The following is a 25,824-nucleotide window of genomic DNA, read 5'->3' as shown; positions in this document are numbered from 1 at the left end:
ACTCTAATCAGTATACAATGTTAATTGTATACACTGATTCCCGTTGACTTCAATTTTACCAGGGTCCCTTATTTTGATGCCATACTTTGTCAAATGCTACCTTGATGTCAGGGCTAGTCATTTTCATATTTTGGACCAAGGCTGTAATGAACTCAGGAGCTGAGTGACCCTAGCATTTCTAAACTAGGCATCAGTATGTTTAATTACTGCTGTGTACGTGCTTCACAATAGCACTGTTAATGTCACTTTGGAAAATCTTTTGTGTTTTGTACTGACGGATCAGGCAGTCGTATCATTGAGGATGTTGTTGTGGTTCTGTTTGCCGAGCTGGAAGTTTTTGTTGCAAACGTTTCGTCCCCTGGCTAGGCGACATCATCAGTGCTTGGGAGCCTCCTGCGAAGCGCTTCTTTGATGTTTCCTCCGGTGTTTATAGTGGTCTGTCCCTGCCGCTTCCGGTTGTCAGTTTCAGCTGTCCGCTGAAGTGGTTGGTATATTGGGTCCAGGTCGATGTGTTTGCTGATGGAGTTTGTGGATGAATGCCATGCCTCTAGGAATTCCCTGGCTATTCCCTGTCTGGCTTGCCCTATGATAGTAGTGTTGTCCCAGTCGAATTCATGTTGCTTGTTGTCTGCGTGTGTGGCTACTAAGGATAGCTGGTCATGTCATTTCGTGGCTAGTTGATGTTCATGTATGCGGATTGTTAGCTGTCTTCCTGTTTGTCCTATATAGTGTTTTGTGCAGTCCTTGCATGGTATTTTGTACACTACATTAGTTTTGCTCATGTTGGGTATCGGGTCCTTCGTTCTGGTGAACAGAACCACAACAACGAGCACCCGAGCTACAAATCTTCACACAAACTTTGAGGATGTTGATATTTGCATAGTGTCCATCTCCTATTTATTGTTTAAATGCCCACCATTATTCACAACTGGATTGACAGAGCTTTGATCGGATTCTTTGGTTGTAGGATCACTTCATTCTCTTGGTCACATACTGCTTCAGCAGTTTGGCATGCAAGCTGTTCTGCGTTACTGTTTCACATCTCTTTTTCAGTTATGCACAGTGCTACTCCTGGCATGCCCTGTTGCACATTTTATTGAATCAGAGTAGTCCCTTGGCTTGATGATATTAGTAAATTGAAGGATATGCTGGGCTAAAGGGTCAAGGATTGCTGTTAAGTACAATTCTGCTGCTGATGACCCTCATACCTCGAATATACCTAGTTTTGAGCTGCAATGTCTGTTGAAATCTATCCCAAGTATTACTTGATAGTGCAACACAAAAACTCAAAGCTGGCACCCTGTCTTCACAAGAATATAAGATGGTTACTCCTACCCATACTATCATGGACGGCTACATAGTAACAAACATAGTAAGAAGAGATATAGTCAGTATTTCCCTCTTGTTTGTGCCCTCAACACCTGCCACAGATCCAGTCTGACAGAAATGTCCTTCAAGATCCAGATAGTTCAGTCAGCAGTGGTGTCACCAAGTGATTCTTGGTGGGCACTGAAGTCCTCCACCCAGAGTATACTTATGCTCTTCCCAATCTCAGTGATCCTCCAAATGGTGTTCAATATGGAGGAATATCAATTGGTCAGCTGAGGAAGAGCAATAAATTGGAATTAGAAGGAGGTTTTCTTGGTCATATTTGACCTGATGTCAGAAGATTTCATGCAGTCTGGGTTGAATTTTGTATTCTGATGGTGGAGTCTTGGCTGTAGGGTGTGATTTGATAAGCATGATTTTGTTACAGGCTGCTGCATGATTAATCTGTGGGACAGCTTTTTTTTCAGACAAGCCCTCAGATATGACAATCTTTGCAGGAACAGCCAGGCCATGTTTTTTCCAGCGTTTTATCGATGACAGACAGCACGTTGAATTTTACTAATTTAAGATTTTTCTGTAACAGGTTAGTGTCATTGAGTGGCTTGTTAGGCCATTTCAGAGGGATACTGAAAGTGAACCACATTACTGTGAGTGAACCACATCACTGTGAGTCCAGAGTCACTGGAATTAGTGATCCTGATAGACATTTTATGGCAATTAATGGTAGTTTCATGATCACCACTATCGATATTTTTTCTGGTCCCGCTCTCCTTGAGGTATAAACTCTCACTCAGTGCCCAGTTTTCTGGATGTTGGACAGAACCCTGACTGGCGCGATGGTTATCCCTCCCAGCAAACTGTTGTGCACCTCATTGTTGCAGATGACAAGATGCCGTGCTGGGGGATAAAACAAGTATTCTTGTTGTGCTGAGCTGTGTTGCTCACCACAGATCTCAAATGACAGGTAATCGAGGATGGTGGCTGGGTAAACAGGGGTCCTAGCCCACCTTATTTATCATAGTGATTCTTGAGCAGGGGCTGATGGATTCAGCCAACTGGGATCTAGAGCCCTGCTTGAGCAGAAAGGATCTTGGTGGTGGTGCATTTTTCCCTCTGGTTTCACCATAATCAGACATTCTTTGTGACCCCTCTAGTTAGTTTTCACCTCAATTTTTTTTTGATCAGTTAAATATAAATGCCATCAGCTGGCATTGTGGGATTTGAACTTGTGTCATTACCCTGTGGAGGGACCTCTGGATTAGTAGTTCAGTGACAATACCATGACGCCATCATCATTCTGATCACTGAATAATTATGTAAAATAGATTTTAGATTGAAATGTGGGAAATAACAAGTAGTTAATAGCAAAGGGACAAAATATCCTGCATACAAGAATGGAAATCTTATTCTCATATTGATTAAATTATTAGTGCTTCACGTCATAAGAGGAAACCCTGTAAGAACAAATGGATCACTGCAAGTGTTAAGAGTTTTTTTCATGAAATGGAACACCAGAATTGTTGCATTTTGGGGTGTGGAGCAAAGTCCCATTAAGCTTAATGGAAGAATAAAAATAGTTACATAGTTTTTAAGTAACTTCTGTAGAGAAAAAAAATCTCCCATATCTTTATCTTAAATTTTAGCTCATTTGGATGAACTGAAGTTCTTCAATACAACACATTAGGTCCTGCACTTTGGCTTAAGTGGAGACATAACTTGCAACACATTCGGTTAAGGAAACCACTGACAACACAATGGTAAGTCATTTTAGAGAATAAACAGCAGGTCAAGTACTATAAGCAAAATTATTCCCCTGCCTTACCCCAACCTAGCATTATATAACCTTAAGTATTGGTGAAAAAAAAATGCTGTCAAAGTTTTGCATTTTTGCTCATCAGAACAGAATCATAAGAATACCATATCTCAAAGGGACCAACACAGTGTGCTAATTAGTTGGCAAGGTAACCTTATTATGACATGATCTGATTTTGGTGAATAATTTATAGGTATTATTTACATTTCTACCTTATCGTGGAACAAGGTTGTGCCCGAAACGTCGAATCTCCTGTTCCCTGGATGCTGCCTGACCTGCTGTGCTGTTCCAGCAATAAAGTTTCAACTTTGATCTCCAGCATCTGCAGACCTCACTTTCTCCCCGAGGAAGGGTCACTCAACTCCAAACGTTAACTCTGATTTTGCTCACAGATGCTGCCAGACCTGCTGAGCTTTTCCAGCAATTTTTATTTTTGCCTCTGATTTACAACATCCGCACTTCTTTCAGTTTTTGTAAGTTAATTTATCGTTAATAGGTAAATTGCATTTGATCAGAAATGATAAATAACAAATTATATTTAAGAGGGAAATCAGGAGGGCAAAAAGGGGACATGAAATAGCTTTGGCAAATAGAGTTAAGGAGAATCCAAAGGGCTTTTATAAACACATTAAGGACAAAAGGGTAACTAGGGAGAGAATAGGGCCCCTCAAAGATCAGCAAGGCAACGTTTGTGAAGAGCCGCAAATATAGAATGTAGATAAATAGATAGTGACATCTTGAAAAATGCCCATATTACAGAGGAGGAAATGCTGGATGTCTTGAAACATATAAAAGTGGACAACTCCCCTGGACCTGATCAGATGCACCCTTGAACTCTGTAGGAAGCTAGAGAAGTGATTTCTGGGCCCCTTGCTGAGAAATTTATATCATCGATAGTCACAAGTGAGGTGCCAGAAGACTGGAGTTGGCTAATGTGGTGCCACTATTTTAAAAAGGTGGTAAGGACAAGCCAGGGAACTATAGACCAGTGAGCCTGATGTTTGTGGTGGGCAAGTTGCTGGAGGGAATCCTGAGGGACAGGATGTACATGTATTTGGAAAGACAAGGACTGATTAGGAATAATCAACATGCCTTTGTGCATGGAAAATCATGTCTCACAAACTTTTTTAGATCAGATTAGATTACAGTGTGGAAACAGGCCCTTCGGCCCAACAAGTCCACACTGACCCGCCGAAGCGAAACCCACCCATACCCCTACATTTACCCCTTACCTAACACCACGGGCAATTTTAGTATGGCCAATTCACCTGACCCTGCACATCTTTGGACTGTGGGAGGAAACCGGAGCACCCGGAGGAAACCCACGCAGACACGGGGAGAACGTGCAAACTCCACACAGTCAGTCGCCTGAGGCGGGAATTGAACCCGGGTCTCTGGCGCTGTGAGGCAGCAGTGCTAACCACTGTGCCACCGTGCTGAACTTGATTGAGTTTTTTGAAGAAGTAACAAAGAGGATTGATGAGGACAGAGCGGTGGACATCAGAAAAGCGGTTGACAAGGTTCCCCATGGGAGACTGCTGAGCAAGGTTAGATCTCATGGAATACAGGGAGAACTAGCCATTTGGATACAGAACTGGCTCAAAGGTAGAAGACAGAGGGTGATGGTGGAAGGTTGTTTTTCAGACTGGAGGTCTGATTGGGTTGAGATATCTGACAATAGACAATAGGTGCAGGAATAGGCCATTCGGCCCTTCATGCCAGCACGACCATGGCTGATCATCCACAATCAGTATCCTGTTCCTGCCTTATCCCATAACTCTTGATTTCAATGTCTTTAGGAACTCTATCCATCTATTTCTTGAAAGTGTCCAGAGACTTGGCCTCCACTGCCTTCTGGGGCAGAGCATTCCACATTCCACTACTCTCTGGGTGAAGACGTTTCTCCTCAACTCTGTTCTAAATGGCCTACCCCTTATTTTTAAACTGTCCTCTGGTTCTGGACTCACCCATCAGCGGAAACATGCTTCCTGCCTCCAGAGTATCCAATCCTTTAATCATTTTATACGTCTCAATCAGATCCCTCTCATCCTTCTAAACTCAAGTGTATACAAGCCCAGTTGCTCCAATCTTTCAACATATGATAGTCCCGCCATTCTGGAAACTGAACTCTTGAACCTATGCTTCATCCCTCAATTGCCAGAATGTCCTTCCTCAAATTTGGAGACCAAAACTGCACACAATACTCCAGATACGGTCTCACCAGGGCCCTGTACAGCTGTAGAAGGACCTCTTTGCTTCTATACTCAATTCCTCTTGTTATGAAGGCCAGCATGCCATTAGCTTTCTTCATTTCTGCTGTACCTGCACGCTTGCTTTCATTGACTTATGCACAAGAACACCTAGATCTCGTTGTACTTCCACTTTACCTAATTTGACTCCATTTAGATAGTAATCTGCCTTCCTGTTCTGCCACCAAAGTGGATAACCACACATTTATCCACATTAAACTGCATCTGTCATTCATCCGTCCACTCATCCAGCCTGTCCAAGTCACCTTGTATTCTCATAGCATCCTCCTCACATTTCACCCGGTCACCCAGCGTGTTGTCATCAGCAAATTTGCTAATATTACTTTTAATGCCTTCATCTATATCATTGATGTATATTGTAAACAGCCGCGGTCCCACCACTCAACCTTGTCGTACCCCACTGGTCACCACCTGCCATTCTGAAAGGGACCCGTTTATCACTACTCTTTGCTTCCCGTCAATCAGCCAATTTTCAATCCAAGTCAGTACCTTGACCCCAATACCATGTGCCCTATGGTCGAGCATGGACGAGTTGGACCGAAGGGTATGTTTCCATGCTGTACATCTCTATGACTCTATGATTGCTGGAGTGCCACAAGAATCAGTGCTGGCCCACTACTTTTTGTCATTTATATAAATGATTTGGATGCGAGCATAAGAGGTATAGATAGTAAGTTTGCAGATGACACCAAAATTGGAGGTGTAGTGGACAGCGAAGAAGTTTACCTCAGATTACAATGGGATCTTGATCAGATGGGCCAATGGGCTGAGAAGTGGCAGATGGAGTTTAATTTAGATAAATGCTATGTGCTGCGTTTTGGGAAAGCAAATCTTAGCAGGACTTATACACTTAATGGTAAGGTCCTGGGGAGTGTTGCTGAACAAAGAGACCTTGGAGTGCAGGTTTATAGCTCCTTGGAAGTGGAGTCACAAATAGTAGGAAAGTAAAGAAGGCGTTTGGTATGCTTTCCTTTATTGGTCAGAGTATTGAGTACAGGAGTTGGGAGGTCATGTTGGAGTTGTACAGGAAATTGGTTCGGCCACTTTTGGAGTATTGCATGCAATTGTGGGCTCCTTCCTATTGGAAGGATGTTGTGAAACTTGAAAGGGTTCAGAAAAGATCTACAAGGATGTTACCAGGGTTTTAGGATTTGAGCTATAGGGAGAGGTTGAATAGGTTGGAGGCTGAGGAATGACCTTACAGGCTTATAAAATTATGAGGGACATGATAGGGTAAACAGACCAAGTCTCTTCCCTGGAGTGAGGGAGTCCAGAACTAGAAGGCAGAGGTTTAGGGTGAGAGGGTAAAGATATAAAAGAGACCTAAGGGGCAACGTTTTCATGCAGAGGGTGGTACATGTATGGATTGAGTGCCAGTGGAAGTGGTGGAGGCTGGTACAATTGCAACATTTAAAAGGCATCTGAATGGGTATATGAATAGGAAGGGTTTGGAGGGATATGGGCCGGGACTAGATTGGGTTGGGATATCTGGTCGGCATGGACAAGTTAGACCGAAGGATCTGTTTCCATGCTGTACATCTCAATGACTCTAAAATAAATGTAGACACAGCTAAGAAATACCTTATGAGTTGACTTGACAGTCCACTTAGCATGTGTGTCATCAAGCTCAGTCACAAAATCCTTAAAAACTCTGTTCCTCATAAAGAACCTTTGCTTCTCTTTTTCTTGGATTTAACCTGCTCCAAAGCCAACAACAGCATACAATCAAGCCAAGCTTCAAGGGCATATCTTCAGCAGGTTTTCACCAAAATGGCACATGTCATAGAACCTTCTCAACTCTGCTTATAATGGTGTTAATGGCATATATTTTACATTATATTTTGGAAGTGGAATTTCATCAAACGTTTGCTACCTACTGAACTACTGGTATTTTGGTTGCAGCTGAATTAAATACATTTCCACCTATGGTAAAGATTGAATCCCAACGAGTCACAATACTTTTATTCATAAGGTTATACGGTGAAAAATGAAATCCTGCCATCAGAAGCAATTCAGAATATCAAAATTGCCCAATAAGAGAGATACATGATTAATAAAGACTTGCTTTGGTTAGGTGTTATTCTGAGACATTATCCCAAGACTGGGACGGGATTGAGAATTTTGGCCCAGGCATTGCATTAAATTGTAAAAACGCCTGGTTTCATGGAAAAATGTCAGTCAGGTACACTCTTATTAAGATATAATGTATTCTTGGATTAAGTTGTCTGAAGTGTCTAAAGTTTATTATTTATCCAGAATAGAAATATTGCAGCTCATTATTCTACCCTGCAATGCTCCAGGCATTCTGCATTACTTATAAAGACAGCAGACTTTTCATTGGTGCACTGTGCTGATGTTAAAAACGCAAACAATCTAACCCTTCTGACACTTTCCTTTATGATTCTCAGCTTCTCATAAGATTTTAGGTATCATCTATTAGGTTAATTTTTGCTGCAGTAATCGGCTTCTATCTTTATTTATGGCTCTATGCAAAAACTACCTTTGAGTGATTTAATTGAATGTGAAGGCTATGGTATATTAGACAGGTTTAATACTCATTAGTTCTGATTTTGCAGTCTAGGTAGGTCATCAAACAGGCACCAATGAATAAGATTCAAAAATCATACCTACATTGCATCTTCTTGCATTTTCCTCAGCCTTACCATTAACTTGTCAATTTATATTTATTGTGAAAGATGACAGTAGTGTTTTCAAGAGGTGGGTTGGAGTCTCAGTGGCTGCAACACAAGGGGATCCTGATTTTTAACAAAGGGACCCAATTTCACATTCCAGTCTCAGCTGGTGTTCACACTAAAGATTTCAACCTAGGGACATTTGCCGATCTTAGCCATATCATCATGGAAGCAGAAGGAAAATTCTAACCAGTAGAATATGTGGTGTTTTCTTCATTCAAAGTATTCCATGTTGAATGGCTGGTTGACTATGGGGCACAATTAGGTGACAACTTTGGAGATATTTATTGATGTGGTAATATATTCACTTACTCCAAATGCAGAGGGAAGGTGGAAGAAAAGGGAAAGAGGATGGGAGGTTAAAAATGCTGTTTTGCAATTTACAAAACTTGCTGTTCTGTTTCCTTATTCCACAGTGGATTTCTATGTTGAAAACATTAAGGTATTAGTCAGGAAACTGACATGGATTTAATTATGGTGCTGGCGAGTAAAACATGGGTCTGGCTTATAAATCTTGGTAACGCCACAGCTGACTGCAAAATTAAAAATTTAATTTAGAGTCAAGATTCTGTGAAAATAAATTATTGATATCGTATAGATTTGATAATTGAAGAATTTAAAATAAAACCCAGTTAAAGCCATAGTAAAGGAAACTGTCTCCTTCAATTTTATTATAATTATTTAAATAAATAATGCAATACATTACATTTTGAAAGTCCATTCTTTCTGCGTCCACAAATACACATGTGTATCACATTAAAGATGAAAATAAGTAAAAATATTCTCAAGCAGATTGTACAAGATATCAGACAAATGATTCTAATGTGTTTCTTTTTAAAGCTTGCCTGACAGTGCGCACAAAATCCTTTATTCCTTCCTTCTTCAGATCATTTAAATAAAATGATTTGCTTAAAACTCTGGAGAAATTAAAATAAATGCTTTTTTAATGCATTATTGTTCACCTTTACATTCTATTTGCCCTTTCAGCTGTTTGTCCAGCTAGCCCATTGTATCACAGATATATTCTGCACATCCAGCACTCAGAGAAGGGAAAAAAAATCTTGCTGTTCAAGTAAAGATGCGCATGACCTATTTTTTCAATTTCAGTAATTAGGGAGGCATGGGGCCTGAAGGAATTATTCATGAATGCAGGAGCCCTGCTGTATACATTTATGTTAAACATGTCAAAGCCTATTGAAATCATGCCTGCCAGCACTATACACCATAAACACACTTCCATGACAACTTTTCCTTGCTTGCAGTCCATTAATACCATCTTTAATAGCTATTTCTCCCTTCCTCTCTCTCCAACTCAAATCAGAAACGGTCCATTTCACTAATCGCACAACGTTAGGTGAGCAACTTCAACCTTTAGGCCATAGTTTCATAAATATTTTATTTTTAGTACAGGAACTTGTGGAGCAGAATAGGGCATAGAAACAATTAGACATTTTAGAATCAGTTTATTCTAGAAACTTATTATTAACCAGTTAATCAATAGGTTTGACAATATTGCTTGATACTTGTCTTTTGTCGGTATTACTCTTCATTTTTCATTTAATTCATTCACTTATTTTTCATAGTCTTCCATTAAACTGCTACTTCCTTATAAATCTGACCGTCATGATAGATGCTTATATTAATAGATTATAGTTGAGAGGTTGCTGCTCATTGCCTCGATATTTTGCTCCTCATACTACATGCGAATTTAGCATAAAGAATGCACTGGATGGAGGAATTCTCATCATCTTTTATGGTTCTTTGCAAGGTGTTGGTAAATTGCAATATTCCATGGGCTAGGCTCTGCTAGCTCAGAGGACATTATCTTCACTTCCACGTCTTCTAGTCAAAGGTTATTTAGTTGATGACATGCACACTTTCTACACTGCATGTAGGGAAGACCAGTTATCTATGTACATTTTTAAATATTGTCTATTAGATAAGTGTGAACAAAATCTGAACTTGATCCCTGAGACCCTCTGTAAGGGAGGGTTTGAGGCTCTTTTCTTTGCCACTGTCATGCAGAAAAGTATAAAAGTCCAGAAGAGCTGAAAAATTCAATTATACCTCCAGCAAATGAAATATTTTGTTGCCTGCCTCAACAAAGTTTGATGTAATTTAAATTGTTCATTAAATTAAATTTAAGAAATCGGTTGCTTCAACAACTGGAAATAGAAACGACTACAACAAAGATTAAGCACTACATCCATGAGCTGTCTCAGCCTTGAAAAATACATGAACATTTGTTAATTATTGAGTCACCTGGCTAATTGGAATTTCTATATTACCAATCAAAAATGAAAGCTCAAATTTACTAGTAGCTTCAAAAACAACTGTCCCTATGTTCTCATATCAGTGAAGTACCTCTGTAAATGTAATAGCAATGTTAAATAATTTGGCACGTTATAGAGCAATGAGTTCCTATACAAACTAAACTGTAAACCTATGTTCAATGTCAAATTTCAACACATTTTTAAATTTTGTATTTATATGAAATTACAAAATAAAACATTCATCTAACTTGATACTGAATTATAGTGCATACATGGCATTAAAATTACTTAGTAGTATGTAAAGTTACCCAATCTTCATAGTTGAAGAAATCTTAATTCACTGGTGAGGAGATATGGAACAGAATCAATGGCTCTCAAATGCATATAAAATGAAACATATCAATTCTGCTCATTTTGCCTCCATTTAGTTAATATGGTTCTGGAGCCCGTGTTTCTCAAATCACCTCCTTTCAAAGAAAACAAAGCTATACTCTAATATAGGAAGGGCTTAACACACCTCAATTTCATGGTAAATTTTGCTGTCAACAAAATTCCATGAAGTCTCAGTAATTCTACAGGGATTTGTCTCTTTAGAATGGAAATCATGATTTTACCAGACGTATGTGTGCTACAGGTGATTTTTGTCTGTGAAATGAGAGCCAGTAACAGCTTGGACACTAACCACCTTTTTAATCAGGACATAGAAGTTATACTGATCCTGAAAAATGCAAAATTATAATTGCTCTTCCCATATCACTGAAAGGAGAAGAATTATGGATCACTGATCGCAAAGCATGAAAAACCAGAGAAGGTTTTGTTACAACTGCTGATAAGTACTCTTCATCCTTTCACACGCACGGTTAGCTTTGAAACAAACAATATTATCATGCATGCTTGTGGACTAAGCAATCTTGGTGGTCAAAATATTCCTAAGTGTATAAATACTGTAACCGGTGTAAAATAAGGCACTGAATTGTAGGCAACACATTGTCAGAATGCAGTTCATGCTGTTATAGGAATCTTTGTTTTATTAGAGTATTCTAAGATGTTCCAATCCAGCTATTATTGCATATATTATGGAGTCATACACCTGCATGTACAAATATACTTACAAGCACAATGAATTCGATTCCCGCTCCATTAACTAGTAGAGCTGTGTGAAATTGGTTACTTTGTTAATGATAAGAAACAAACACAGAGAGTGCTGGAGAGACTCAGCAGATCTGGCAGCATCTTTGGAGAGAAAAACCAAGTTAATGTTTTGAGTCTGGAATGACTTTTCTGGGGAACTGAGGAAGTCATATCGGACTTGAAATGTTAACTCTATTTCTCTCTCCACAGATGTCAGACCCGCTGAGTGTCTCCATTAGTCTCTATGTTTGCTTAAAATTTACAGCTTCTGCAGTGTTTTGCTTTAATTCAGTCTGTTAATATTAAGAGTTCTTATAGAATAGATTAAAAAGCACCAAGTGCCTGCACACTGAAAGACTATTGTAAGTCTTATCTCACAGAATTGTAAATAAACAATGTTATTCTTGAAGAAATTGTGTGAAATAGGTGTTATTTTGAGTAAATTCAGCATTCGTACAGTTAAATTTTTTAAACATGCCAAATTTTTAATGATAAATACACATTTTTGTGAGGAGACCATTTGGAGCAAATTGAGTGAATAGAAAAGCCAAAGTGTAACCTTTTTGTGGCTCACTGGATAGAAAATAACACACAAGTGAAAAGACCAAATACGGGTCGGTGTTGTTTAGTTTTATAATTCTTATTAATCTTTAAATGCCCACAAAACTTCATAAATCATTTCATTAAAGTAATGCATCATTTTAATAAGGTTTTATTCATTTTTATGGCCTGATAAAGCAATTTTCATCTAAAAGAATTACTGTGCAATCACAAAGCATTTTGTGTGAAAAACTAGTTATTATGGAAATTGCGTTATCAGAGAATAATTTTTCCTATAGCAAATTGAGGCCAGACACAAGTGGAATTTAATAGAAGTGTGGTGCTGAAGTAAGCAACCATATTACGGAGAATGCCAGGCTAATATTTTAGACCAATTTCAGAAGAATTATTTTTTAAATTGATTGGCAATATTAATGGAAACTGCCTTTACATGAAATCCCAAACTCTTTCTATTATGTTCCTTCGATTTGTAGTCATTCTTTAAAATTTTTTTTTAAACTGAGACCACTACAGATTGCGTTGACTATGCAATTATGGCATTTAAAAAGGGTAATAGTTTCTCTGCACTTTTTCAAATGTGATGAATATTTAAATGTTTCATGAATAACTGATCATTTTAATTAATGTGGTTGTTTTCCATACTTTTTGATGTCACTGTGCCTATCTGTCATCATTATGCTATGATTGGTCCAGTAGCTTTTTCAGGTGATATGATATGGCAGTAAGTCTCCAGGAAGATTACTACCACCCATCAAAATAGAAGCAATTACAAACCACGTGTGGATTTGCATTTAGTGCTGGAAACCTTTGAGCTCAAATGAGTCCCAGTGTTCAGTTTTATTTGTGGGGAAAGCTTGCTGTCGTTCAGCATTTAATAAAAAATTAGGAACAAATATGTTCCAGAATAATGTCCTGAAATAATTATGTTGATTTGCAGCATAATGCTAATGGAAGTTTCAGTATGTCTTTGGGCTCATGCAATAAATTCCAAGATCATTACTCTACCCACAACATAAAAAGCGCTAAAAGACAACTTGGAAGAGTAAAATGCTACTTTGTCACCTGGCAACCTATCCATATGATAAAAGAATAGCCAAACACAAACTACAATGCAAAATACACTGGGCAGTCTGAATCCAAAGAGTTGGATCAAAGTTCTCTCACCTTTGCAAGTGCAGACCTATGTTATTTCAGCCATGACCATTTATTCATCTGTTTGCTTTGCTTAACATGCTAACTTTCAAGAACCTTTTAGATCAAACTTGACCAGACACAACTTAATCCAAACTACTGCACATTATTATGTAAACTATGAGACCATAAGGCAGAGGGGTTTATGTAGGCTATACAATGAGATCATAGCTGATCTGATAAACCTCAATTCAACCATCCTGCCATTCCCTACAACCTCTAATTCCCTTACTGATGAAAAATCCATCTATTTCAGTCTTTAATATACTTAATGACCCAGCCTTGATAGTCCTCTGTCAAGGTAAAGAATTTCCCAGATTTTCTGAAAATCTGAAAAGATTTTTTCTCAACTTTGCCTTCAATGGGGAATCTCTTATTCTGAGATTATGTTTTCATCCTACACTTTCCCAGAAGTGGGAAATTTTTTTCCCCACATCTACCCTATTAAGTCCCTAAGAATCATCTATATTTCAATGAAGTTGCCTCTCATTCTTCTAAACTCCAAATGAGACCAAGTCCAATCTACTCAACCTCTCCTCATAAAACCATCTCTGGGATCAATCTTGTGAACCTTCTTTGAACTATCTCCAAAGCCAATTTCTCTTTCCTTAGATAAGGGAACCAAAATTGCTCACAGCATTCTAGGTGTGGTCTAACTAATGTTTTATATAGTTTTAGTAGGACTTCACTACTTTTTATACTTTATTGCTTTTCAAATAAAAGCCAACATTCCATTTGACTTCCCTAATTCCTCCTGAACATGCATGCTACCTTTTTGTGATTTATAGTTTATTTTGACTTTCTTTTGAAATTCTTTCTACTGTGTAAGGAACTGTTAAATATTGAAGAAACAAAATTAAAAATGATACATTTTACATGCTGTCAGGAGAGTTTTTAGATGGTCACATTTCTGTATTCGGTGGCATGCAAAGATACAATTTGGAGACACCGAACCATTTCTGATAAAAGTTCTCGATAATCCTTCCCAGGATAAGGGATGGATACATTTAGATTGAAATAGCATATAATGTCCTACCTGTTTCTTTGATGGGTTCCTTCTCGCCCACACTGTCTTTGTCTTTGGTAGAATCTTCTGCTTCCTGCATGGACTCATTAGCACCCTCCACATCTTCATTGCTTTCTTCTGGAGAATGAGAAAAATGATTTTAAGTGTGCTTCTTCTAAGTTGAAAGTGGTTCATAATTCAACCTGAACGAGACAGTACCTAAATATGCGCAGAATGGAAATGTCTCACATAGGCTATATTGGGTTCTATTCTAAAATGCTGTAATAGTGCCTGAGATGGTTCTACAGAGTGTCTAACCTGCTTTTGCACCTGAACCAGTCAACTTGGATTAAAATATATCCATCATCACTGACACTTTATGCATGACACAGTGGAATGGTTGACTTTAACTTACCATAGAAAGTTACAGAATACTTTAAGGAAAAGGGAGAGTATGAAATATGTCCAAATTAATTTTAAGACTGGAACAAGAAACACACTATACCAGTAAACAATTGTTGTTTAACAGTTTTTTTTAGCACAAAGGTAACATTCCTACCTCTAGCCTAGAAGGTCCAGGAAACAGTCTTGCCTGCCCCAGATATATACCATAACGCTTCTGAACAGGTGGATTAAAAATATCTCCAATTGTTGTTTGACTGACCTATTCATTTCCACATCTAACCTATAGGTGTCACCCTAAGCAAGCAGACTTTCAAAGTCAACCTGTTTCCTCAGAACACCACCACCCTTCCCCCAACCTGTGCACATGGTAATAATATAACTCACCGTGATGTCTGGATACCAGGTTTGACACAAAAAAAATGAAATGCTTTAAAAGGAAGATCTTATAATCCTTTCTGCATGCACTGTTTTGGACCACATTAATTCATCAAATTAATATCTGAGGTTAAGTGCAGGATTCCAATAGGCCGTCCCTGTGATGACTTGAACATTCACCTCATGATGAGATCCATCATATAAAAGATATTTTACCACCACTTGTCCTGCTGTGCTACATTGATTTTTAATAAGACTCCTTACTGAGGTAACATTCTACCTTAAGCCAATTTTGAAAACCCAAGTTTTATTTTAAAAGATCAAAGGAAGCAAAAAATAAATCAGATTTGGAGAGAAAGCTAAGGTACCTCACATACCAATATCATCAAAAGCTAATACTGTATGAAGTAACTCAGGAAGGTCAAAGATCAGTTTGGCATCCACATTTCATCTTTAGCTTAGGCCTGTAAAATATCTGCACAACAGCCCCAAATGGGATATTATTGTCCCCTTCACTCAGTCTGATTACATTACACTCTGACCACAGTCGCCAAGCTCGCTGTGCAAAGAGAAACAAAACATTAACTGCTTATTTTAAAAAAAGCTTTTCCCTACTTGTGGATTTTAACCGCTTCACAATTGTATCTTGAAAGTAAGTGTAACCTGCTTTTTGCAAAAAAAAGCTTTGTGGTTATCGAAGTGACACTCCTTGCGCCTTTTTATTGTAATAAAATGAGAAACGACATGCGCGACTGGCAGGAGTGCGCTCACAGACAATGAGAGCTGGCTCCCATGCTGTGATTCTTTCATGCATACTCTGGATTTTTTTTTGATCTTGTGCACCTCCCTCTCCACACATTTCCCGACTGCTGCAGCACATCTACAGCTTTTGCAAGCACTGTGTTCTCTGATTGCATGTATTCTGCAGCCTGAACAACTTTCTCCTAATAATACAGTATCTCAAAACTGTAATCTGAAGGATTGAGGCCTAGTACATATGTCCATAGAAGCCAAGCATGAAAGAGAAAGTTACTTTCAAAAGAGCAAATATAGGCTTTTAAGGTATCCAGCAGAAGGAATGTACCTCAAAGGTCTGAGACTTTTTTTTTGCTGGATGCATCTTTCTCAATAGTTCCTGGTATGTGTTTCAGTTCAAAATAAGAATCCCAGACATGCCTCTCCTTACATCATTACTAAGTCTGACCTTAGACTGACCCCTGGAGCTGTTAGACTAATCTAAATGTGAATGAGCACTTTGTGCCAATGCTGTGAAGGAGCCGAATTCAGCAAACAGCAAAACTTTACACATCAACTTAATCACAAACAGCAGTGACTGGGGGCCCCAGAACAATGACAATCCTCCACTTCCCAAAGAATGAACAGTTTCTTCAATGCTTTAATGTAAGTCCTTATTAAGGACAATATGCAAAGTCAGGTCAGGTCAGGTCAGGTTAGCTGATTGAGATTTTTGCTCATTAAGTTCTCCAGCTGTTCAGTGAGAAAAGAAAGTAAGTATTCTTGAGGTTTCTTGGTATTAGTTCTGAAGAACCTAGCAGCTGCAGCAGCCCCCAGTATAGATGATCTAACCTGTATAAACATTATCAGATTGGTTCACTGGAGGAACCATACAGAGACTGCAGATGACCCAACACTGTTTCAATTAAAACACTTTTATATTTCTCTCTCTACTGGTATTTCACACTGTAGCATTTGATTGCCTCTTCCATCAGTTTTATGTACGTGCTATTGGGTGTTCAGAGCAAGGCTAGCATTACATTATACACGGGGGGCTCAGTGGCCTGAGAAGTACCACACATGGGGTGGAGTATAGGGGGCGGCATTTTATGAAGCAATATATTACTGGTATTAGGGGGAAGTAAGAGGATCCATTATTGATTCAGCAGGATATTCTCTCTAAATTGAACTGCAAGTATGAGGAGCTTGTACAAATTCACACTAACTTTTCTGAGAAGCTCATTGGAGTCAAAGAGATAAACCATTGGAATTAGGTGTGAGCTAATTTCATCTAAAAATCAGATATGTTTGAAAAGGTTTGAATTGAGGCCCAAGATTAAATCTATCATTATGACATTACCTGTCCCTTCATAAAATGGCAATATCTAGCACACAGCTCCTCTAATCTATTTTATGGCTGCCTTTAGCAAAAGGGTGAGTTCAAGCACTGTGCCTATTTGCAACAGATGTCGCTTTTGTACGAGTAATGCACTCCCAATTGTTTGAGTTTCCATTGTGATAAAAGCAGTGTGCTTTGACTTTGGAGTTCCACAGCAGTGTGCCATGAGCTGGCAGCTTGCAGGATTCACGTTACCCAACCTCAGGAGGACAGCAAGAGGGCGATGTTGAGCAAAATGATATGTTTCTGGACAAGGTGGGAAGGGAAACTGGACCAAAGGTCACCACAACCTGCTCCCATACAAGGTATGTTAATTTCATCATTGCGAAATACCTATTAACAGATCAGTTAACCATCATCCCAGATGGAGTGCAGACTAGCAAGACAAATCAAAATGGAATAATACCTAATTTCACCACAATATATAGTGGTGCCTGGAGTCACAGCAGTGTATCTGCAAAGCTGAGAATTACATGTAGGAGGCATGATCAGTAAGTTGAAAATGTGTTGCTGGAAAAGCGCAGCAGGTCAGGCAGCATCCAGGGAACAGGAGAATCGACGTTTCAGGCATAAGCCTTCTTGAAAAAAGCCAAGGACAACATAACACTATTAAAGGGGTAGCATCATCACACCTTTAAAACATTTAACAATTATTTCGATGAACACTTGAAGGTTATGGTCCAACGGCTGGAAAATGGGATTTGAATAGATGGATGTTTGATCACCGGCATGGATATGATGAATCAAAAGGCCTCTTCCTGTGCTGTAAAAATGCTATCATTGTGTGACATGGGTAGTCCATTTAACAAAGTGGTCACACTGCAGATTAAGACTCGGCAGGTAGAGCGGAAATGGGTAATCCCTAAGCAGAGTAGAAAGACCAGTCTGGCAGTGGAGTCCCCTTAGTCTATCTCATTCACTAACTGGCATTGCATTTTGGATACAGGTGAGGACAATTCAAGGAGGTCAGAATCGCTGCAGGACATTCTGTTCGGGAAGGTGAAGAGCCAGAGGTTGGAAGGAGCTTGAATGACACAAATGGAAGAGGGATGGAGTCCTGAAAGTATGCAGCTAGGCAAGATATTGTAAAGCAGGACCTCAAAAACATTAAGCTTCAAATCGCTCCAAGTACAAAACCTAGAGACTAGAAATAGGAATATTGAGGAAATGAACACATGGCTGGAAAATGGTGCAGAAAGGAGGGTTATGCATTTTTGGGGTTCTTTGGGGCCTGTTGTGAGCAGTTAACTTTATAGTCAGGAAGCCAATTAATTGACTTTCCAGCTTTTCTTCCTGTATCAATAATCTATTTATCCTCTTTTATTGTCTGTGTGTATGTGTGTGCAAAAGGGGACTTTATAAGAGGATTAGAATTTTTGTTAAGTGTTGTTATATGCCAATGGTTTATATCTGTTTATCTGTAATAACTTTTAATAAGGTTTATAGAAAGCATAAACCAGGTTTCTGCACTAACCAAGAATTATTATTTGCTACAAGTTATTAGACTGTAACAACAAATAAACAGATATAAACCATTGGCATACAACATTACTTAGTAAAATCCTTTTGCCTGCTATGACCCACTGGGATAGCACACCACAAATCAAGCCCCACTAATCCTGGACCTGTAGCAAATGTTGGGTAAATTGGGGTTTAATACTTTAACATTTGGTATGGTTCTAGGATCTATTATTATGCAACAAGAATGAGCTAATTAATAACTTTGTTGTAAAAGAACTTTGAGGGAATAATGACCATAGTATGATAGAATTTTCTATGAAGTTTTCCTTTTTCTTTTGTACTAGGAAAGCGGCAACACAATGGCTCAGTGATTAGCCCTGCTGCGTCACAGCACTAGTTCGATCCCAGCCTTGGGTGGTTGTCTGTATGGAGTTTGCACATTCTCCCCGTGTCTGTGTGGGTTTCCTCCAGGTGCTCCGGTTTCCTCCCACATTTCAAAAATGTGCAAACTAGGTGGATTAGCCATGGAAATGTAGGGTTACAGAGATAGGGTAGGGAGGTGGACCTGGGTGGGATGCTCTTTGGAAGGTCCATGTGGACTCAATGGGCCAAATGGCTTGCTTCCTCATGGAAGGGATTCTATTCTATGATTCTATGAAGTTTGAAAAAGATGCAGTTCAATCTGAAACTGGGTTTTAAACCTAAATAACAGCAAGTATGATGTTATCTGGAGGAAGGGCTGCGGTGAATTGGAAAATTGTATTAAAATGTATGGTTGTGGAGAGGCAATGTCTAGTTTTTAAAGAATTAATGCTTAGTTTTCAAAAACATACATTCCTTTAAGACAAAAATGGATTGGGAAGCTTTTAGAGTTCAGAATAGGAGGGCTAAGAAATGTTATGAAATAGGAGGTATTAGAATATGTACATAAAGTAGCAAGAAACATAAAACAGATTGTAAATCATTCTGTGGTAATTAAAATGGGGAAAATTAGTAAAGACAAACATGTGTCCAATTCAAGCACAGACAGAAAATTTAATAGAAGGAAATAGAGAAATGGCAAAGAAGCAAAATAAATACCTTGTGCCTATAATCACAGAAATAGACACAAGAAGTCTCCCTAAAATAATTAAGATTCATGGGTCTAGTAAAAGTGTGGAACTGAAAGAAAGTAGTATTAGTGAAAATAATTAGAGAAATTAATGGAAATTAGAGTTGACAAATCTAACCTTATGACCCTCAAGTATTGAAAGAGATGGCTATGGAGATAGTGGATGTATTGATGATCACCTTTCAAAATTCTATCAATTTGCGTTGGTGTCTACAGATTGAAAGATTGCAAACTAACCCCACTGTTTAAGAAAGGATGGTGAAAGAGAATAGGGAACTGCAGACCAGTTAGCCTGATTTGACAGAGATATGAAGGAGAAATCATGTCTGATGGAGGTTTCAGAGACATAACAGGGGAACAAATGGAGGTGGTGTATTTAGATTTTCAGAGGGCTTTCAATAAAGTCCACTCAGGAGCTTAGTAAGCAACATTAAAGTACATGGGATTGGGCTTGATATACTAACATGGAATGAGGATTGGTTAACAGATAGAGAGTAGGAATAAATGGTTCATTCTCAAATTGGCACGCATTGAATAGTGGCGTATCACAAAGATCTGTCTTTGGTCCCTAGCTGTTCACAATACATACATCAATGACTTACAAGTTGCCAGATAACACAAATGTGAGTTGTGAGGAGGATGCAAAGAAGCTTCATGGGAATTTATTCAGGCTGAGTGAGTGAACAACAGCATACAGGTGATGTTGAGAAATTGGTGGATATACATTGTGGTAGGAGAAATATAAGGACAGAGTATTTATTATATGTTGAAAGATTGTACTGCTGATGTTCAAAGGAACATACATGTTCTTGTTCACAAGTTACTCAAAGCTAGCATTCAGGCACGGCAAACGATTTAGAAGGCAAATAGTATGTTAGTTTTATCCTAAATGGATTTGCATACAGGAGCAAACGACTTTGTTTCAATTATACAGATACTAGTGAGACCACAGTGGGCGGCACGGTAGCACAGTGGTTAGCACTGCTGCCTCACAGCGCCAGAGACCCGGGTTCAGTTCCCACCTCAGACGACTGACTGTGTGGAGTTTGCACGTTCTCCCCGTGTCTGCGTGGGTTTCCTCCGGGTGCTCCGGTTTCCTCCCACAATCCAAAAGATGTTCAGGTCAGGTGAATTGGCCATGCTAAATTGCCCGTAGTGTTAGGTAAGGGGTAAATGTAGGGGTAGGGGTAGGGGTGGGTTGCGCTTCGGCGGGGCGGTGTGGACTTGTTGGGCCGAAGGGCCTGTTTCCACACTGTAAGTAATCTAATCTAATCACAGCTGGTCTATAGTGGGTGTATTGGTCCCATTGTCTAAGGAAGGATATACTTGCTGTAGGGAGTGCAGTGGACCAGTCAGATTACTAGGATGGTCGGACTATTTTATGAGGAGGAATTAAGAAGACTTGTCCTGTATTCTCTGAAGTTTAGAAGAATGGGAGCCAGTTTCATGAAAACTTAAAAATTTCTTCAAGGGATAGACAGTATAGATGCAGAATATTTCTCCTGGCTATGGGGTATAGAACTAAAGGGCACATATCAGATTAAAAGGGGAGCCATCTAGAACCAAGATGAAGAGGAATTCTTCACTCAGAGGGTAATGAATCTTTAGATTTCTCTAGCCTAGAAAGCTGAGAAACATCAGTCATTAAGTTCAAGACAGACATTGATAGATTTCTCATTTCCAGTTACATTAAGGGATATGAAAATAATGTGTGAGTATGAGATTGAGGTAAATGATCAGCCATGGGGATGAGAGGTCTCCTCCTGCCTTTGTATATCTAATTTGATAAGTATGAATTAATAGTGGCCTATAAATAAGGGTTGAATAGCTAAAATTCAACAGGATAACCACAATCGGTTGATTTCTGGTCCTAATTATATTGCACTAAGTTCAAATTCAAACAGCATGAGTTAATCTTCTGGTTAGTTTCAAGGCTTTTGTATGCGTGATGGAGTGCAACACTTCCACTGATAGGAACCCAAAACAAGCTCACATTGATGCTAAACTTGCTGTATAATTGCAACTTAAGTCTTGTCATAAGCAGCATTCCTTAAAAACATTACCAAAAAATGGCCAGTTTTCAGATATCAAGTTCAAAAATCTTTGTGATGCTGTCGCTGGCAAGATATTCATACTTCACCTCCACAGTCTGGATTCATACAAGCTTAGGTGAACAGGAAGGAAATGGATTTGGACAGCCTCGATTTTAGTTTTGAGTTTGCCCAAGGACAAGACTACTCTAATACAGTATGAAATAGCGAATTCATTTGGGAGGGTCATAAATGTGGTGGGATGTGGAATAAATGTCACAGTGGAATAGCACAATGTCCTCTTTTGTGGTTGGGAATGAAACATACACGTAGTAGCAGGAGGTTAAGTTTTCATCTGACTCTGTTAGAGCAGATCTAGGAATGCTTGATGCTGCCAACGTGTGCCCAGGATGGGAATGGTAACTTTCCACAGCTCCAAGATTCCCCAGAACAAGATCTTTTGAAAATATTTTTATAAAATTACAAACTGAATTGTTGAAAGGAATCCAAAAAATAACATCAAAGTCTATTTACATGTTGGTCTGAGCAAGTGTGTGGATTTTAAATGTCTTGCAATGTTGCCCTCTGTTGAACCTTGCCCAATGTCTTTCTTTTGTACCTTTGGTCACCCTTACATGTCACATATTGAATTGTGAGTAGGAAGATTTTAACTGTTTTCATTACAACAAATAATTGTTTGGGGTTTGGGGTGAGGATGGTGATGGGAATTGAGTGAAAGATGCGAAAGAGAGAAAAGCAGAAAACTGAAGTGACTGGAAATTGGTGATTATTTCTTTGAGACATTTGTTCAAAATGGAGCGTCAGATCACAGATGAAAATGCTCAAAGTCGATAGATGTCGCCTTTTACACCAATACTTCGAAGTAACCTACTTTAATTACAATGTGGTCTAAGCCTCCTACTATTAATTCACAAGAGTACTTTCTTTATTTGCACTGCTTTACTGTTTTTCTTAGTCAGATCATTTACAGCTGAGTTAATCAGACATTTTGGAAAGTCTCAAAGAACTAAAGCAAGATATTTGAGTGTAAGCACACTAAATGAACTTCTGTCAAAACACTCAAACCAAATAATTTGATGAGAAGTAACCTTCATGAGTATTACATAAATTGGCTTCTTTTTAATATCAAGGTATTTAATTAATTTGTGATGCTGTCGACTTTGGTTGAATTCATGTTGCACTGGTTATGAACTTTGGCTCATAACTTAGTGAGTAATATGGGTCTGCCAGTGAATGGCAGAAAGGAATGAGCTTGTTGACTACAATTCAGAAATTGTGAGATCAAGCTAAATGAGTCATTTTCCAGCAAGTACATGTGAATGAGAAATAAAAACAGAAAATGCTGGAAATGAGATGCAAGTGGATGAACTAGTCTTTTCTCTTTAGATGCTCCTGCCTTCCCAAATGTTTCAGACATCCGGCACTTTTGATTTATATCTCTCCACTCACAAATCTAGCCAATCTGCAGACAGGACAGAAACACACACCAAATTGAAAAAAAGGAGAATTTCCTTTGTTCTACAGGACTTTTTCATCCATGTGGAATGTCTACTGGACTTGAGAAGAAACAAAAATCAATCAAATGAATTAAAACTTCAAAGTAGGATTGAAGAAAAAAATGAAATAGTCTCAAGAGTAAACTTTAAATATGTGGACGTAACAGGCAGGCAACAGTGTTGTGTCTAGCATGGAGAGAAAAAAAATGTAAAGATGAGCCACTTTGACTCCTCATACAGGCCTCTGTGTGAGTATTGCAGGAGAGTATGAGTACCATCACTTGGTTGGCCTTCTCCAGAAGATTCTGAGTATGTGATGCTCAAGATGGAGAATATAGGTGGCACAACAAGAGGGCACTCAAGAAAAAATAAGACTGTGGCAGTCATTTCCATGCCATGCAAGAGATCTTTGGGGAAGATGATGATGTGGAGGCTGAAACTTAAACTGTGCAAGGGATGCTGGAATTATTTTGAGGAAATTTTGTGAAGGTTTACATTTTTAATATATCAAGGCACATTCCAGGTACCAAAGCTGGCTGTCTTTCTAATTCCCCACCTTGCTCCCATTCTGACCGTCATGCTCACAGAATCATGAGAGATGGAAACAGACCCTTTGGTCCAACTTGTCCATGCCAATCAGCTATCCCAACCCAATCTAGTCCCACCTGCCAGCACCCAGTCCATATCCCTCCAAACCCTTCCTATTCATACACCCATCCAGTTGCTTTTTAAATGTTGCAATTGTATTAGCCTCCACCACTTCTTCTGGCAGCCCATTCCACACACGCACCACCCTCTATGTGAAAAGGTTGCCCCTTAGGTCTCTTTTATATCTTTCCCCTCTCACCCTAAACCTATGCCCTCTAGTTCTGGACTCTCCCAACCCAGGGAAAAGACTTTGTCTATTTATCCTATCCATGCCCCTCATGATTTTATAAAGCTCTATCAGGTCATCCCTCAGCCTCCAATGCTCCAGGGAGAACAGCCCCAGCCTGGTCAACCAATTCCTACAGCTCAAATCCTGTAACCCTGGCAACATCCTTGTAAATCTTTTCTGAATCCTTTCAAGTTTCACAACATCCTTCCGATAGGAAGGAGACCAGAATTACAATATTCCAAAAGTGGCCTAACCAATGTCCTGTTCAGCCACAACATGACCTCCCAACTCCTGTACTCAATACTCTGACCAATAAAGGAAAGTATATCAAACATCTTCTTCATTATCCTATCTACCTGTGACTCCACTTTCAAGAAGCTATGGATCTGCACTCCAAGGTCTCTTTGTTCAGCAACACTCCTTAGGACCTTAAGTGTCTAAGTCCTGCTAAGATTTGCTTTCCCAATATGCAGTACCTCGCATTTATCTAAATTAACCTCCATCTGCCCATTGGCCCATCTGTTCAACATCCCGTTGTAAATTGAGGTACCCTTTTTTGCTGTCCACTGCACCTCCAATTTTGGTGCCAAATCATTTATATAAATGACAAAAAGTAGTGGACACATCACCGAACCTTGTGGCACTTCACTGGTCACAGGCCTCCAGTCTGAAAAACAACCCTCTGTCTTCCACCTTTGAGCCAGTTCTGTAATCAAATAACTAGTTCTCCCTCTAACCTTGCTAATCAGTCTCCCATGGGGAACCTTGTCGAACGCCTTACTGAAGTCCATACAGATCACATCCACTGCTCTGCCCTCATCAATCCTCTTTGTTACTTCTTCAAAAAAACTCAATCAAGTTTGTGAGACATGATTTCCCATGCATTCTGAAGAAGCTCAATATAAATTCAAGGATAAATGTCTCATCTTTACATTAGATATTGTCCAGCTTCTACGTTCAACATTGCGATGAAAAATATTTGATTGTAACCTCTGCCCCCATTTTGTTTCTTGTCCTTTGGTGTTTTTGGTATATCTCTCTTGCAATTCTTTTATATTCACTTCAATTTGCTTTCGGGCAGCAGTTGCTTATATTATGCCATTTACCATCTCCTCTAGATATACCTTTTACATCTACAGTTGTGCCTTTGGCCCTGCACCATGAACACTTTTGTTTTCATTTAATCTGTTCTGCCTTACCGTCCATCCTATCAGAGACCTTCCATTTTGCTCTCTTTTCCCACAGAGCTTCACTTGCCTAAATCCTATTACATTTTTAATTTTCTCTGAGTTCTGATGAAAGGTCATCAACCTGAAACATAAATCTGCTTCTTTCCCCACAGATATTGTGAAGGCAACTCGGCTTCTTTTCAGCGTTTTCAGTTCTTATATCAAGATTTGAGGATAAATTGCAACCTATAGCAGAAAATCTACGGCTGCATGGATTTCAAAACATTTTTAAAAATTCCATTTAACAATATGTTAAATGGCCAGTGTGCACCTTTACAGCCTTGGAGATACAGCCATACAGATACACCACATACAATCTGAAAGTTCATTTGGACCCAGGCTGAAAGACAGTTATTCATATCTCTTCTGCAGGCTATTTTCTACACAATATGTGTAAAACACTAGCCCACAGCTGACA

At 39.1% G+C, this 25,824-nt stretch overlaps 1 protein-coding gene across 7 annotated transcripts in view; it reads right to left on the bottom strand.

Moving 5' to 3' along the window:
* zfhx3b (zinc finger homeobox 3b) overlaps positions 1–25,824 on the bottom strand; it is a 566,603-nt gene that overhangs the window by 53,694 nt on the left and 487,085 nt on the right. For all 7 annotated transcript variants that reach the window (XM_043706688.2, XM_087995764.1, XM_087995766.1 and 4 more), the window contains one exon: positions 14,298–14,405. In XM_043706688.2, the coding sequence (XP_043562623.2) occupies positions 14,298–14,405 (108 nt within the window). The remainder of the gene's footprint in view (positions 1–14,297; positions 14,406–25,824) is intronic.

The sequence above is a fragment of the Chiloscyllium plagiosum genome, unplaced genomic scaffold (genome assembly GCF_037043375.1).
Source record: "Chiloscyllium plagiosum isolate Xiang-an unplaced genomic scaffold, Cpla_swu_hap1 HiC_scaffold_17, whole genome shotgun sequence".
Classification (NCBI taxonomy): Eukaryota; Metazoa; Chordata; class Chondrichthyes; order Orectolobiformes; family Hemiscylliidae; genus Chiloscyllium; species Chiloscyllium plagiosum.
This window is presented reverse-complemented; position numbering and strand designations above follow the sequence as displayed.